Source organism: Egretta garzetta, unplaced genomic scaffold (genome assembly GCF_000687185.1).
Source record: "Egretta garzetta isolate BGI_Z169 unplaced genomic scaffold, ASM68718v1 scaffold251, whole genome shotgun sequence".
In the NCBI taxonomy this organism is placed as follows: Eukaryota; Metazoa; Chordata; class Aves; order Pelecaniformes; family Ardeidae; genus Egretta; species Egretta garzetta.
Window position 1 is genome coordinate 6,022,653 of NW_009258952.1, and position 17,861 is coordinate 6,040,513.

The 17,861-nt window shown below is 38.4% G+C and overlaps 1 protein-coding gene across 9 annotated transcripts in view; it reads left to right on the forward strand.

Moving 5' to 3' along the window:
• Positions 1-17,861, forward strand: part of EYA1 (EYA transcriptional coactivator and phosphatase 1) — an 84,777-nt gene that overhangs the window by 55,519 nt on the left and 11,397 nt on the right. For all 9 annotated transcript variants that reach the window (XM_035890094.1, XM_009634503.2, XM_035890093.1 and 6 more), the window contains 4 exons: positions 16,261-16,319; positions 16,524-16,684; positions 16,885-16,999; positions 17,284-17,405. In XM_035890094.1, the coding sequence (XP_035745987.1) occupies positions 16,261-16,319; positions 16,524-16,684; positions 16,885-16,999; positions 17,284-17,405 (457 nt within the window). The remainder of the gene's footprint in view (positions 1-16,260; positions 16,320-16,523; positions 16,685-16,884; positions 17,000-17,283; positions 17,406-17,861) is intronic.

The window sequence follows — 17,861 nt, forward strand, 5'->3', positions numbered from 1 at the left end:
CCTATCCTTTTTCAGTTTAAAACCGTTACGTCTTATCCCTTGTCCTATCGCTACATGCCTTGGTAAAAAGTCTCCCTCCATCTTTCTTATAAACTCTCTTTATATATTGAAAAGCCAAAATAAGGTTTCCCCAGAGCCTTCTCTTCTCCAGGCTGAACAACACCAGCTCTCATCTTCATAGCAGAGGTGTTCCATCCCTCTGATCATTTTTGTGGCCCTCCTCTGCACCCACTCCAACAGGTCCATGTCCTTCCTGTGCTGGGGACCCCAGAGCTGGATGCAGTGCTCCAGGTGGGGTCTTATGCGAGCAGAGTAGAGCTCTGGGCAGAATCATCTCCTTCAACCTTCCTGCCCATGCTTTTTATGCAGCCCAGGGTATGACTGGCGTTCTGGGCTGCAAGTACGCATTGCTGGCTCATGTCCAAGTTTTTTATCCACCAGTACCTTCAAGTCCTTCTCTGCAGGGCTGATCTAAATCTACCAGCCTGTACTGATACTGGTGGTTGTCCCAACCCATGTGCAGGACCTTGCACTTGGCTTTGTTGAGCTTCATGCGATTCACATTGGTCCGCTCCTCAAGCCTGTCAAGGTCCCTCTGGATGGTATCCCATTTGTCAGTGGCATACATGCTAGTGAAAAAAGATTTGTGATAGACCTTCCCATTACAATTAGGTCCTGCAGAGGCTTGAAATATCAGATTTCAGGATCATCCAGTACAGGAGATAGTGTATTGAAGGGCAACAGTAAGGTATCTGGAAGTCATTGTAATATCTGCATGGAATTAGTATATAGACAGGGTCTGTTACTGGAATTACAGATTTACCCCAGGTATGGCAGCTTTAATTGCAACAGAAACCTTAGCGTTGTGCTGCAGTGGCAGGCTCTGATGGGTAACCTAAAAATTGTTCTACAATGGATGACATGAGGCAGCGCTTTGAAAATTCTCTTATAACCAATAATGGAATGCTATAGTTGTTCTAAAAACCTGTCTAAAGCTTGATGGAAATTAGGAGATTCAAAACTCAATGTAAGAAATTGAGAAGTTTGCAGTCTGTTTTCATGCTTTTGCTGTCAAACCATTAGCAGATTTCAAAACACTGGCTTGCACTGTATTGCTGACATGTATAAACACCTGCCTTCACTGAATTTTTACTTTTAAGGAGTTGCAAAATCCCTGATAAGTGCAGGAGAGCTCTTCTGCCAACGCAGATCGTGCCCTAAGCACAGATGTGATAAACTGCTTGATGGCTCAGTATGTTAGATCCAAAACTAGGTAATGATGTGATTCATCCTGAAGGCCACTTAGTGCCAGAATTGTCACTTCAGATTTAAATAGACTCTTTTCATTATTTAAATTATCCCAGAAGTCTGAAATAATAGATCCAGTGATGCCAAATGAATAAAGAGTTGATACTAATGGTAAAAGCAGTTAATGTGGCTATCAATTAATGTATCACTTTCCATTTATTCTTGCATAGCAAGGCTTCTCTTTGGCTTTTAATATTTCATGGAGCTGATCTGAACATTTTTTTACATTTAAATATTATGACTAACACTGAAAAAAAGTCTATCTACTACTACAGATATAAATACTGTAGTTATGACTCATTTGTAAGTTTCCAAAGTAATTCGTTATTAGTTTATAATCTGAAAAGTTTCACAAATTCAAATAACATTCCTGAGCAGCAGATTTTGTGTTTTGGTCTCTGATTAAGCTGACAGGTGTAAAATCTCATACAGCCAGTCATGTCCCTGGTGCAGCTGTAAATGCTGAAGGTTGCAAATTATTCCAGCTAAGATCAACATTAATTTACACTCAAATATCTTTCCCAGCCCACCCTTTCTGTTCACGTAATGCAGTTATTTTGTGCTGATTCCACCACTTTGAGGCAAACCACTTTTTTTTCCTCACTGAACTCTTCCCATGCAAAACTCAGAAGAAAAAATGAAGAGAACATAATAGTCACTTTTAAAAAAATTCTCTCCTGGTTGATTTGGGTACCATCTTAAGCACAAATCTCAGATCTGCATTATTCAGGTTAGTGCTTTAAGTGGCTTACTCTCTGAAAATGATGTACCTTTTATTTTAGGAAAGCTAGGTGAAACTAAGTGTCATCCTTAACATGCCATTTTGCAGGACAAGAACACATAAGCCAATCCTTACATAAGTACAGAGATCTGAAACCACAGCATAAGCATCTTAGCAGTATGTGTGGTAGGTAGGTTCTATCAACGTCTTCAGCCTAGGTTTAATTTTATCACAAATTTACAATGTTATCATTGCAGTTGTCTGGAGTCTTGAGAGCCAGTGTGCAGTTTGTGCTGGTGTGGTTACATGTGGCTGTTATGATTATGGTTTAAATTTTAAGAAAATATGCATGCACATGTATTTTAAACAGACCTGTTTGTGCTGGGGTTTTTGTAGGAATTGCATTAAGATGTCGCTACAGGGAGAAAAATTAAGAAGTGTCTTTCATTCATTTTGTTTTAAAAGCACGAAAGGAGTGCTTGAAGTTGGTTCCCAAAATGTTTGAGTTTCACGGTCTCGGGAGATTTCTACTGTTTCAGTGTGGTTACAATAAGGCCTCTATCTGAATTTCATCCAGTTCAATGGTCTAATGAAACTTTAAAGAAAGGGGGAGGGGATTATTCCCTTTACTCGTTGCAGTATCACTTTTATTTTTCTGTGTTTTAAAGTAAAATTTGACTGCTGTTAATTATATTTTAAAAGTTTGTCTTTAGATACGATCAAGAAGCTGGGTGATTCTGTAGTGGGCTAAAGCAATCTTAATGTGTGCCATTAAAGCATGAGGATTTAATGAGGGTTTTAAAAAATGTAAATGAAAAGTTTAACAAAAGAAACAATGAGGTATTGAAGGAATGGGTATTTGGGATTTTTTTATTTTCCAAGATCCTTGTCCAGTCGGAACAGGGCAGTCCAGGCACTTTATGAACGTTACCTGCAGTACTAGGTGCAGTCGGGAGATGATAATTCTTACATGTTCACTGACAGCAGAATAGAGGCTGCTGACGTGAGTACTGAGCTCAGCTGAAATATTACTGCCACAAGAAAGATCAGCTATATCTAAGCAAACAACCCTTTCTGAGCTGTAGAAAATCACTTCAATCAGTTAAAAGATCTCTTTTTTCTTTTGCGTATTTGCGTAGCTCGCATTGCGAATGTAAAGTATGGGTACCCAGGGGGATAACGGCTTCCCTAACATTGGTAGTCAAGGGGAAAGCCAGTTGTAGCAGTAAGAGGTTTTCTGAGAATTTTCTCTGACTGAGAAGTTTAAAGATACAAGTCAAATATTTCAATTCATTTATTGGAACAAAATGTGGGTATTTTTCTTAAAGGTGTGTTTACAAAATTCCCATTATGGCCCTGGTCAAATGAATAAAGCATAAATCAAGCTGTAATTACCTACAAATAAGGGTTGACAAATGGAACAAAAAAGACAGTGAAAACATACACTGACTTTTTTTGTTCCATCACTTTAATAAATTCAGACAGAAATTTGAATACAAGCAACCTCTGACTCCCAAACTGTCAAGAGGAGTAACTAAAAAAACGAATGCCTCTTTCCTGAACCTAATCTCCACTAGTTTGGTGTTTAACAAAGCAAATACAATGACTAACAGAAGTATCTTCCACAAAAAAATCATAAAGTAAATTTTTTTTTTTCTCTCGTTGTTCCTTTATATTGTAAATTCATACACCTTTCCTTACCGTAGGAAGGTAGGAAAAACAGGAAAAAAAGTTTCGTATGACTGTAAATTTTTAGTTTATAATCAGAACCACACTCAAGCATCTATGCTAATATATTATTTCATGTATTGGGAAAGATTCCTTTTCTTTTTAGTTAAAAGAAGTACTGTGAAAAAATAATTTTAAAAACTTGCCAACAATAAAAATGCTTTTACTAAAGCATTAAATCAGCAGTGTGATAATATAGCTTTTATGTATAAACTTCATGTGGTCATGCAAAGGGTTAAGCTATGTGATTTCAGGATAAAAGGTTTCCTGAGTTGACTATTATTCCTATGGTCTGCCAACAACTTTGCAATAAATGGAATGATTTTTATGGGAATGTGGTTATTCACAGCAAGACTACAGTTGGTGTCAGTATGAAAAATTCTTCTTTAGTAGATTCTCTCAGCAGGGATAACAGATCTGAAAGAAAGGCAAAAAGTAGTTACAGAGAACTCTGGCTGGTGTTGGTGACAAATTATGTTTACAAAATGATGGGGTAACCCATTGAAAAAGAAGAAATCAGAACAACAGTAAATCAGTCTTGCTCCTCTACGTACTGCTGTTCCAAAACAAGTTACTTGTGATTGTGTGTATCATTTAATAACTCCCATTTTTCTTGTCCATAAAGCAAGTGGGACTTCTAGGCTTTCAGTTGCAGGAGTGTGAAATAATGCTTTGGAAATCAGCAAAATTACTGCAAAGTTATACCATTGTCCTTGAGATAACATAACATATTTGGTCGGTATGAATTAAAATAATTCAGAGAAAGGAGAAATAATTCAGGGAAAAGGAGAAAATTTTTCTCCTTTTGTTATATTTTAATATTGTCTTAAATTATTAGTTATAATTATAATATTAATTTTTTTTATTATTTCTTAGTATCACTTGTCTATTTTTTACCTTAAGTTTTTTTAAATAATATTATTAGAATGAAAGTGTGATAGAGAGTGCATTAATATCTTAATGAACTTAGTTGGTATTAACAGTTACTGCATTTAGGTTCAGTTTGTGATAAGCTTTCAGAATGCTTAAAAGATTAAACCATTGATTAAGTCTGCAGCACCGCCGTTAGAGCTGGTATTATCTTCCATTCGAGGTGAGGAGTAAAGTTACATAGAATTTAATGATTCTCCCAAACCATACAGCAACTTTATGGGTTTTAATTGTTCGATCATTCATAAAGAAAGTTGTTGGGGGCTGGAGGTGTTTGTTACTATTTTGGTTGGGATTTTTTTTTTTTATTTAAGCAATAGGTAGCAGCTGTTTAAGAGGTAAACACGGCAGTTTTGAGTGCTTCCTGCTCTTTGTTTCCCTCATGCACAATTACCCCAGTTCTATTTAAACCATTTCATTTGCAAACTTGTCTCAGAGCATTGCAAGACCTTGGTGTAGCATTATGGCATGAATTTCCTTTGTTGTGCTGGGATCGCCAATGCTGTACCAGCAAGGCAGAAAATCAGAAAATCAACCTAACTGTATCAATGTCAGGAAAAAAACAAAATATCCAGTACAGAGAAACAGTGTTGCTGATAGGTGGAGGTTAACTTCTCTTAAGGTAAAGGGGTGGGTTTACCGACCCAAAAGTAAATATTGACTAAGATGATGCCAAAGGAAGTAAATTTCTTAAGGACATTACATTTCACATTCTCTCAAATCAGAAAAATAGCATGTGCATTCTTTAATATTCTAAGAAATATTTCTTCACTAGAAGCATTTAAAAAAACAATCTGTGAAGGAAATACTTTTTGTTTGAAAATAGTTTTCAAAAGAGTGTGATAGTTAAAGATGCAGCTGAAAGCAGAATCAGCTCTTGGTGACTGTTGAATGTAATCATTCATGTTGGTCATGTGAATGTTTATATATTCAAAAAATACAAAAATTGAGAATGTAACAGTCCAGCTTTTCATAAAGTGATGGGTTTTGCCAGATGACCGTCGTTTAGCAATCAACAGTGGACAGGAGTTCATGTTCAGACCACTAGGTCTGGTTCTACTGCTGTGAGAAATAGCTGTTTTCCTGGAGGCATCTATCTGATTTTGGCAGTGAGTCTGATTTGGCTGCGATTGGAGGATGGATCCTGGAAAGTCTTAACCAGCCTTTGGCCCTTTACTTCCTAGTTGGGTAGCTGATGTTGAATAAGAAACAACAGTAGTCACTTACTGAAAAAACCAGGTAGAAAGGACTGTAGAACATACTGAAAATGGATTTCTGGGCCATCAAACTCAAAAAAATAAGCAATTACAGGGAAGGTTGTTGAATAAGCCTCATTCCTGGTGAGATACAAGGGATGGCTGCAGGGAGAGGAAAACTTCAGACATAGCTGAAATATCTCCTTCCCACCTGCAAATACCATGAGGATAGCAGCTGAACTGATCCCTGGTCACCCAGAGTAGAGTCATCCAGGGCCCTACAGAGGAATATCTATTAAAAAATGCCTTTTCTCATCTGGCTGAAGTAAGAGTGCACCTCCTCCTCACGTTCGTCATGTCTGTAATGGGAGCCTCCCGACCCAACTGTGGCTAGGTCTGCTTATGAGGAGCCTGTGATTCAACTTCTGATAGTTCACCTTCAGCAACAGAATGTTCTGGAAAAGCCAAATGGGATTATTCCAAAAGCTTCTGTAGAGCTTTTTTTTTTTTTTTACAGCACTACATTTTTTTGTGGATGTAAACCTAATTTTTAAGGTACTTTAAGTCCTATGAAGAGTAGGAGAGTTCGCTTTCTACTGAATCTGTCAACAGTTCTGGACTCCCTTCCAGCAGGCATCGCAGTATGTTCAGACTGAGGCACAAAGTCCATCTATTTGCATTTAGTTTTCCACAGTAGCAATCCAGGAGCAGCTCTGTTTCACTGCAGGAAGGAAGGAAAGAAAGGAAAGGAAATACAAATCATGTTAAGAATTTTTCCCTGATATGTATATGAGGGAATGATTGGAAATAGTTTCTCGTCTGCGTGATATTGCAACCATGGGTGACCTGCAGAAAGCTCATGAAGTTCCACTTCATGAATGTGGGACTAAATTACACTGCACGTGTAGCTGTAGGTAAATGAAAAGAAATGCCAAACAAAGTCTTTATTCATAGGCAGAACTGTGGCTTTGCTGGTGCGTGTAAAACCCAGCTAAAAGCTTCGACCCATCCGAAATGCACGATGCCTGGCTGTTGTGGAATGTGCTGCTGTGGTTCATGAGTGTTAGAGCTACAAAGAATAACAAATACCTCCTTAGCTTACTTGAGAAGATCATTCCTATAGGCTTATGCAACTTATTAACTGCTTAACTTCTTCCACGTGGCCAGTGATGAGTACCTTCATACTAGGTGCCACTGCAAATAGACCCCATGTGATTTCCTTTCTCAAGAAAATCAAATGGAATAAGTCTTTGCACACGTACAGCTCAGCTGAAATACATGGGAGCCTACCAAGCTCATAGCATCACTTTATCGCCTTATTCACCTTCCTGTTGCTTCTCCCTTTCTCTAAATATAAGGCTGTAAGGTGGCACAAAAATGCTTGCCTATCCAGCTGGCCCTCCTAGCACTCTGGCAAAGCAGAGAGTTGTTCCCTCCTCCAGCTGGGCAAGGCAGCGGTGCCTCAGCTCACTCCCTACTTCTGCCACTGAGCAGCAGCCTGGAGGGCAACATCTGCCCCACAACACTGAGGGGGGAAAGAAAAAGAAGGAGGAAAAATGCAAAGTGTTCTGCAGTGGTCTTCAGTCTGCCCATAGGAGCACAAGTTTCAGCTGTTTGTACTGGCAAGGTTAGCAAAGAGAATTTTAATCCCAGTCTTTATCCCATTAGCAGAGTAATTAGAAGGATGGGAGACTCGCTAGCCCAAAGCATTGTAGCTTGCATTCAAACACATGCATTTTGGAGATGGTCAACAGCACCAAGGCACAGCAAGTTTAAATGCACGAGACTGAAAGAGAGACCTTACATCTCTCTGTGAAAATTTCCATGTGAACCAGGAGAGCGCTCTTATTTCCTGAGATATGAGACATTGTTTTCAGGCTTTTATGGAAAAATCATTCTTTTCATAAGTTTAATTTTGAAATTGTTTAAAATTTAAATATATTTGAAAAACCTTTAGTATATAGTGTCAATAAAATGTATATGTTCCTAGAAGTATACTTTCAAGTTAATATGTTGGGAATAATTCATGACATGCTGACCAGGTTCATGGCTTTTGTTACTTCTTTAAACACATTCACATTTTATTTCCGCTGGCTTTCATTAGTCATAGAATTTTTTTCTTTTTTACAAAAGTATATATCCATGGATGACATGAATCATGTTGTAAAGAAGGTATTTACAATGTGAAGTGCTGAACTTTTAAAATAAAGTGAATTTGACATTTTGAACTTAACACTGTCCTTTCCAGGAGTGACACACTCTTTGAACTTGAGTCATATTTAGCCATTCCTGTCTATGGGTAAAATCCTTTCTCTGACACCCTCCTCTTCTCTTTTCCTGCAAAACATACAGAAATAGAATAACAAATTGTTTTTTCAGAGTTGTAGCAAGAATCGATTGTTAGAGACGCACTCCAAAACACTTCCCTGAGTGAGATCATACATTACAGAAATAGAACAGTTTTATGTTTTTATCTTGTCTGAACAACTGGAATGTAATGAGCATATTTGGAAGGATAGGGAGTATCTCTGACCTGGAATCTGAACAACAAATCTATACCTTAAAGCAAGCGAGAAAGCTCTGGGGTTTGGAAGACGGCACTTATGGTGATTGTCCTGAGCTCTACTGACCCTGACCCTGTGCTAGAGGTACGATTTTACATTTTCGTCTTCCTTTTCAATAGAAAGATTTCAATGTATCGAGTGATATATACCAAGACACTATCAGTTCTTGAAATATCTGCTTCAAAGAAAGAGAACTAGCAAAACAGAATTTTCTTTTGCTGTGGGAATGTAACTGTCACATTACAGTTGCTATAGAGGTACTTCTCTAGATCATGTTCTATTTTAAACTGGATTCTTCCAGTTACAAGGTGCAGCTGAAATTAAAATGTAAACCTTGATTTTAGTGTAGCTACTTCTGTAAACACAAGGTGCAGAATAAGATCTGTATTTTTTTTGGAACAAACACTGTTTACTGTAGGAGCATGATATTTAATCCAAATGCACTTGTTCGTTTGAGCAAGCAAAATAGGATTTTAATCACTTTTTCTATTAGAAAAGAATGGCATCCATTGTGCGTTCTAAAAGGGTAACGTGTTCGGTGCAGGAGAGCACTCCTAAGTTATTGGCTATCCAAATGAATTTGCTAAGTAATTTCAGTTCTTCATCCCCAGTGTTTGTAATAGCTAATAGTTTTATATAGCTAATAGCCTTAATTTCTTTTGTTTTATTTTGTTTTGATATGCTATTTTAACAGTAAAAGGTGGGGTTCGGTGTTTTGTTGTGATTTTTTTTTTTTACACTATAAGCTTCACTTTATCGTCTTAAGTTTAAAACGGGAGTGTTTTGAAAGCCTTCACAGCCTGATTTAATTCCTTGACTGTTCATCCACAAATTGTCAGACTGAATGAAGTGGATTTCAAGAACTCTCTTTGTTCTTCATATCCTGTGCCTGACCCACAGGTAATCTGCACCTTTTTTCTTCAGCGCCGAATAATTGTGGTGGGAAAGAAGAGAAAATGTTAGGGTCACAAAGTGCAGGCTAGACAGAGATGACAGGTCCTGCCAGTTGAGTGCCAGTATTGAGAACCTGCGAACCGTAGTCTCTGCTTTTTCACATGGATTTGCGCTGTATGTTAGCAGGCGCTCTGCGATGATGGGTTAAGGAAGCTCAGCACTTCAGCCTCTATTGCCTCATCTTGGAAAGAAGTGCAGAGGTTTTTGTATATTTATTTTGTATATTTAGCAAGTACAGTAGAGGAGTATTTGGCCCAGGCCATACACTTAGATATGGGACATAGGTGTCTTGTTCTATGTAATGTCAATTTTCTGACCTGTATGCGTACTAGATATTTTGCTATCTTTCTAGTCAAGTAAAAACCAGATATTTACTTGTCAAGTACAATGACTACTATTAAATAATGTTGGGATCCTTGCATGTTATTTTTCTAAAATTAGAATAGAGACTAGCTGGAGCAACCTGCCTTTTTTTTTGCAGAAGGATAATCACAGATGTAACTAAAAAGGTGTAGAAAGCAACAGATTTATAAAGAAAAATGGTCATTCACAAACTAGCTTTGGAGTATGCAACTGTTGCTTGGAAAAGTGTTCCTTGACAATCTGTAAGCCTATGTTTCCCAGAGAAGCACGTTGTGATGGCTTATAGAACTGATGAGTACCTGTGGAGCAGAAAATAATCTGAACGGGTGTGTATCGTAAAGGATGTATATTTTATTTCTGGAAAAGACATAAACAGAGATACTACTGTCCTAAAAAGCTGCATAAAAAACACAGCAGTGTACACTAGAGGATTTTTCTTTAATTAAGGTTTAATTAAGGCTTTAATTAATTAAAATCGATTTGAATTTTTTCAGATACATCACATTTATAAAGGATTTCAGCTTTAACTTGTTTTGCCAGATCTGTTCTCACATGTACATGACCAGATTTCTCTACTGTTCAGTAGGGAAAATGAAGCAGTGGATATAATTGCGTAATGACAGATATGAGAGGAACAGAGAATCCCAGCAATCATTTCCTGTGAGTTGGCCAGCTTCCAGGCTGTCTCAATGGGCACGCTGATGTAAAGGCAAAATGAAAATAGCTTGTTCTGAAGGGTGGTTGTTGGTTTGGGTTTTTTCCCCTCTCTCTCATTTGACTTTGCAGACGAAGGTATTGAAACAATTCGTTGACAGCGCGGTGTTAGTTTTTTCATGGTAAATTAAGAAGATTAACTAAATGTGGAAATGTATTTTAGCTATAATCAGCAGATTTGGGACTGTAATACTTCGACATCCTCTGAGGTTATGTTCATATTATTCATGTTATTCCTTTTCATAATGTACAAACTTGTCCAGAGTTATCTTACACTCAGTGTTTATTCAAAGACAGCAGAACTATTAGATTTATTTAGATTTATTTTTGTTAGTTTTGTAACACGGAAATGTCGATGATCAGCATGCTAGCCGTTATGTCACTCCACTTGGTATGTACCATTGGCACAGAGAAGAGGAACTCTCATAACAGCCTTAATCTCTTTTTTTTATTATTATTTTTATTAATTTTCCTAAAGTAAATTGAGTAGTGAGGCATATTTTACGTAATTATGGCAGAAGTGCACGACTTGACGGGTGGTAGCGAAGGAGCAAAGTAATATAAATATTTGCAGAACATTTCTGCCATAACTTAATGCTTTGCATATGAATCTTCATAAAGACACTAAGTTAGTTTAAAGGAATGATTCCAGAAGACTAAATAGGTCCAGGCATTTTAAGAGCTGTGAATGATGACTGTGGAGCATCTCTGGGAGTTTTTGGCTCATCATACAAAAACAGAAAAGAGAAGGAAGAAAAGTTAGCAGGAAGGAGTTAGCAAATGCTTTGGGAATGAAGGAGGGAGAAGACATAAGCTTTCCATGTACAAGTCTTAGGCTAGACTTATCTAGTCATTCATTTTTGATTGTTGTTTTTCTTTGGCTTACTGCATTTCACTGGAGACATATTTTCACTGAGCAAACGATTGCAGCAGTTTTATGGAGCTCCTGCAAACGCGTATCTGCTGCTGCTTCAAGACCCAAGGCAGAGCTGATGGAAGGGAATGTAGAAACAAGTCTCAGTTACTCCATGCAACGTCTGTTGGTTTAATTGAGCTGCTGCAGGTGATTTGTTTCAAGCTAAGCTACCAGTTGTGGCACTGAAAGGTCTGAGGGACACAAACGCATGGATCCATGCAAACCAGCTGTGCGAGAGAACAGCAAAGGACATCATGGACAGTAACTTTTGAAACTACTATAGGTAGATTTGCTAAGTTACACACGCTAACACTCTCATTTTCCCTTAGGCTAATTGGTAAGTCCACCCACAACCCCCAATATCACCATTAACATCGTATCTTTGAGCATGCTTTGAGCATGTTACTAATGTTTTATCTCACCTATCTAGCCTCCTCCCTCATCCAAACTTGCACTTTAAAGGTATACAGGAAATGTCTCCTTTCTCTCCCTTGATGATACTTTTTGCTGGGGACTCCCTCCTATGGGCTTTTAAATCCCCCTGGATTTCACAGCTTGCTGTCTTTTCTTGCTGCCGTTCCTGAACTGAAAAGACGTGCTCTCTCTCATCGCAGAAGATTAATTTTCTCTCTGCCTCAAATTACTTCTTAAAATCTAATTCTCCATGAAGCCTTCTGAACAAACCTCCCCAACCTCCAGAGAGCACTTACTTGATGTAGCTCTGGGGGTGCTGCCTTGGGCAGCTGCCAGGCTGCTGCCAGGAGGACCAGTCCCGCTCCCACCGCCCAGCCCCACCACCCTGCCGTTTCCCACAGCGGCTGTCAAGCTAGTGTGCTGATCACGCAGAAAACCAACCAAGAGAAAAACAACCGCTCCAGATTTCTGACCAACTTGCCCCGTGATTGCTGGCCATGGCTGCAAGGGATCTGCAGCAGAGATGTGAATCAGAGCAGCATCGCTTCCCTAGACTAAATTACCCTTTGTGAATACCTGTCCTATCCCCTGTCTGCCCCTCATACATGGAACGTACATGTGGCACCATGAGAAAGGTCTTTTAAAATTTCTGTATGTTCTGGTAGCCCAAATCTCATTTTCAAATGCGAATTAAGCGCTTTGGCAAGGGTTTCATTAAAATCGGTGCAGTTTAGAAGACCTATGTGAGAATAGGGTTTAGATGCCTAAGATGCTTTGCCCTTCTGAAAGTATTATCCCTGAACTATACCAAGTGCATTTTGCTTTCCAGGGAATGATCCCAAAGTGCAGAGCTGCATCTCAGCCTGTCTGACTGAAATCCAAACCTTCAGTGCAAACATGTCATCACTTGTAGTCCCTCATGAAGATTTCGAACTGGATACACTGAAGTTGCAAGGTCAACACCTTTAGGAGCAAAACACAGCTTGCTGCGTAATCTTTATACATAAGCCACAGGATATTTTGCTCCTTACTTGCCAGTTCAGCCTATTTTAAAAGAGAATCCAACAATTTTAATGTTCTGCTTTGGAGCTGACTTCTAAACTGATTCTATCATAATAAAATACATCTGCATAAATAACATGTATTTATAGTGTTTCTACAGGGAGTTTCAATATTAATTTCAGCTATCACTTTGCCAGAGAAGTTAGGGGGAGAGTACTAGTACTGAATTTCCTATGAAAATTTTACAAAAGTGTCAAATATATCTGCAAAAGCTTGAAATGGTAAGCCTGCAAACAAACCAGTTTTTGTTTTTTTTCTGAATGGCTGCTTAGCATTAAGCTGGCTCACAGAAGCTTTTTGGGGAAGTGCTTGAGAATTTTATGAGTCTTTGCATTTTTATTAAAATGTATCTTTGCAAAAATGTACTGGTTGGAAGTGTATACTTTATTTGTTGGTCAGTGTCAAACTTCATTTTAATATATCCCTGATTATGGTACATATTGAGTAAACTGCTATTTTAAAATGTTGAATGTGCTTGCTTGTAACTAATCAGGGGTCTGAACAGTGTCTTGGGTAGTCTTTGCTCACAAACAAAATGCTCCACACAAAGCAAGCAGGTGAAAACAAATACAAGGTGTTGTGAAGGAAGGTTGGACCAGATCAATTAATGGTGGGCAGGTAATTGGCTTCTTTGAAGAGGTGTTCCCAAATAACTTTACTGCTAAAAGAGCAATTGTTAAATAAGTGTTTTCCCTTTTCATGTTCAGGGGTTGAAAACTGCACCCATCGCCCATTAGCCCAAAGTCTGAGTCAGCTAGACAGTATGAAAAAATACATGGCACTTAAAGCTCGCATTTAGCCTCAAAGCTGTGTCCTGCCACTCAACAGGAACACAACAGTCGTGCACTGTTTGTGACCTTCCTTTACTTGTAATGTAGTGTCAATCACATTGGTCTTTAATCCTTTCCAAATTATAACATGTATCTCTTGTGCTTTAATTTTGCTTCAGTCCCTTCCTGACTTCTTCTTTTAATTCTCGACAAAATAGGACACTATCTCTCTCTATTATATTCAGTATTTCACCTGAAATTTGTGATGTTTGTGAGCTTTTCTTTACTTTGCTTGCTTTCTTGAAACTTTTTCTATACTTTTAGCCCACCAGTTTTTGGTTTCTGATTTATTTTCTGGGTTTTTCTCTCCAAAATCCCTCCTTCTTTTGATACCATGATTTCTATTTCTAATGCATTGTTTCAGTTCTCATTTTTGACTTCCCCAGCAGATGGTTAGACAAAAGGGGAGAATGTGATGTCCCAGGGCTTGTCATGGTCCCAAGACCTTGCAAAATAAATCAAAATTCCAACTCCTAAGGTCCTGTCTAGCTGTGGGATCTAAGATGTAGTGGTGTCATCTTCCCTGCCTCTATCTTTTGCCTGAGAGACCTGACTTTGGAATTCTGTTGAGTTACTCCTTCTTTCAGCAGTTCCTGTGAGAAGCTAATCTTCTACTCCTTCCTTTAGTTTTGTGGTTACTGAAAAAATTGTTTATTTTTCACAGATTTCTTTTTTGAATCCTCTTCCCCAGCAACTTGTTCCAATTGTCATTCAAAGTTTCCAAGCTGGGGGAGGAGACTTGATAATTTTCACTGCTGCATTGACAACTCAACCTTAAGGTTTCTGTCCATGGAGACTTTAAGAAGCCACTGAGCAGTGGAAGATTAACTGCAATGTGAAACTCAGGGATTCAGGAGAGTGTCCCTTCGTTAGCTTACACTCGGTTCATATTTGAATCATTAACTTTGCAGGCATTTGGATGGACAGTTCCTTTCAGTTTTAAACAAAAAACCTTAATATCTGTGAATTTGATAACTTGCTGAAGAAGCTTCTGGCTTTTTTCTAGCCAAGTTGATTCTCAAAGCCTGGCAACATATGTTCACACTTGTAGTTTCAGCTGTGTCTGTACATCTAATACACTTTGTCTGCCTGAGGAGGAAATCCACTGTGTGGTGGTTAAATATGAGTAAATGTAGTATTGGCTTTCCTGTGCTGGTTGTCGCTCTTACCTCTCTCTCTAGCCCAAGCTACCTATGTGTAAAATACAAAAGAGTATGTATTACAGTAAGAATAAGTGTATGTTGTACAAGTGCAAAACTCCACACCTTGGTCTTCAAAGCGTTTGAAAAGTTTCTGAGGTATTTTTTGTAGACCTATGTTTTTAAAAATCTAGAATCCACAACCATCATGTGAGGCCAAATAGACTTCTTCAGCTTTTTTCTTATCTGAGGTTGTTGACCTCAGGAGAGGAGGAGAAGGTTACAGGGTCAAAGTCTTTTCCTCCTTGGAGCTTGCTGCTTGCTGGGAGAGGGTTGGCTGGAAAATAGATGTTTTAGAAAAAGGGTTGAGGGTCATGATTTTAATTCTGTTAGGGAACAGCTGGTTTGAGTTTCTTTCCACTTCTATCTTCCCTCCCTTCCTCACAAATCCATGGAGAGAGAAAAATTTGTTCAGAGGAAAGCAGTAACACAAAAATAAAGGATTGCAGTGTTTTCGTGTTTAAAATAGATCATGTTTGTTATAGGACTTCACATTAAGAGAGAGAAGAGGAAATTATTAAAATAATTGAAATCCATTATTGTTTCAAGCATTGAATTGAGATTGATCTAGAGTGCCAGAGGTTTATTTGTTTCCCTGCCAAAAGTTAAATTGTTAATAGTAATGTTCTAATGTTTTTTTGGTGGATAAACAATATGCATTACAATTTTTAATTTAGTGATGGACAAAGCTAATTATAAATGTGCCGTGTTAGTTTGCATACAAGTTGCTGAAGAAAGATGGGTTGATTTGGCTATTTCTGTTCAGATTTTCTTCATCTTTGCATGCTGCTTTCATGCACTAAGACCAAACAGAGAGAAGGAAACTCACAACTCTCAAATGAATGGCAAACTAGGAACAGATTTTTTGTCTGTGCTCCTCTGAAACACTGGCCTCAGGCTGTGTTGGTGTGTGGCTCAACAGCAATCAGAGGTCATAATTTCATTGGCGGTTAGCATCAGGTTTAATTTTTCTAATATGTTACATTTACCAAAATGTCTGGTTTCAGTTACACTTATGCACTGACTGAATCAGCTTTGAGCAGCATGATGTTTTAAGGTACCTGAAAGGCTACAAGAACGTTTATGGAACACATATGCTAATTGTTTTTAAGCACTTTCCTTTCTAAACACAAAAATGTGTTTTTGGAAAGCCATTTAACAGTAGTAGCTAATGATCGTGTGCATTTATTCTAAGAAATGAGCACAAGGAATAGGTAAAATAGTTGTTTTAACAAGACTGCCATCTACTGATTTCCACAATTAAAAATATCCCTGATGAGTAGATTGTTCGTAGGTTTTTATAGCTTTATTTTCGAGATTTGCAAGATCAAGAAAATTATAAAGTCTTTCTGTCGCCTTAGGAATGCGACCAGGTTCACATTGACGACGTGTCTTCAGACGACAACGGTCAAGATTTAAGGTACAAGAGAACTGAACAAGATAAAACGTTACTTTGCAAGTTCCTTCCTGGGAAATCAATGAACTGCTGTAACGCTTACAGTAGCTGCTGCCTTTTTAGATGTCTTAGCCTTTGCAGTCCAGCAAAGTGAGTTGAATGTAGCCTGGTGGTTGAATGTAGCCTGTTGCCCTTTGTTAATCTGGGGGGTTTCTTATCTCTGACTAGCACCTATAACTTCGGAACAGACGGCTTTCCTGCGGCCGCCACCAGTGCGAATTTGTGCCTCGCGACGGGGGTGCGCGGAGGAGTGGACTGGATGCGAAAATTGGCTTTCCGCTACAGACGAGTAAAAGAAATATACAATACCTACAAAAATAATGTTGGAGGCAAGTGACTTTGAAATATATAACAAATATAGGCAAGAATTAGTAAAAAGGAAGAACTTTTGGTTTCTGTTCCTTTTTTAACATGGTAGTGTTTAGTGGTTGGCGGTGTGTGGAAAATTGTCTCTGAGCTAATGAAAGCAAAGGAAAATGACAGAACGTTACTTAATTTCAGTGCAGACATGCCCTTATCTACTCCACAGGTCTTCTTGGTCCAGCAAAAAGAGAGGCTTGGTTGCAACTAAGAGCAGAAATTGAAGCTTTGACAGATTCTTGGTTAACACTTGCACTGAAAGCACTCACCCTTATTCATTCGAGGTGAGTACAAAGAGTACGGGGTAGTTACAAAACTTGAAGATTATCTGCTGATGATCTAGAAGAGGCTGCCTGGTCTGGTAGGCAAAATGCTGAACCTGGAGGACCTTCTTCCCATGCCTTGTTCTGGTCTGACCATGCCACTCTGTACCTGTAAGGTAGAAAAAAAAATCTTTCTTCGTAAGTGGCAATAATAATGTTGAGGGGTTCTGATGGAAGGGATAAAGTTTTCCTTGTTCTGTTTTGTTTTGTTAAAAAAAAGGATGTTTGTGTTTTCTTTTCCATAGGACAAATTGTGTGAACATTCTCGTAACAACTACTCAGCTAATTCCAGCTCTGGCGAAAGTCTTGTTGTATGGACTAGGGGTTGTATTTCCCATAGAGAATATTTACAGTGCAACTAAAATAGGTGAGCTATTTTTATAATGTTGTGATACATTTGAAGCTGTAATTCTAAATAAAAAGATAGTGTAGTCTATATTTATTTCTTACATGCATTCACTGTAGCAAATATAGAGATGAGTAGTACCTGATCTCATGAAACACTTTTCATGCTAAAGCATCCTGAAAGTGCTTTTCAAATGTTTGTCGTGATCTAGCACAGAAAGCTTCATGTAGCTCTGTTAACGCTGCTGCAGCCTCTGTTTCCTCTGTTTTGTCTGAGGAAACACAATCGCTTTTTTGTCATCGTTTCTCAAAACTGTGAGGCTATGTAGCAGTTGAGAAGGCTTTTTACTAGGCTGTGAGTACAGAAGGCTGAAGTCTCCCCAGATTAGCAGAAGAAATTCTGTAAAGGTAAGCCCTGGCTCCATTTGTTTTCATGGGCTCTGGAGCAAATTTTGGTAAACAATTTACCAGAAGCAGG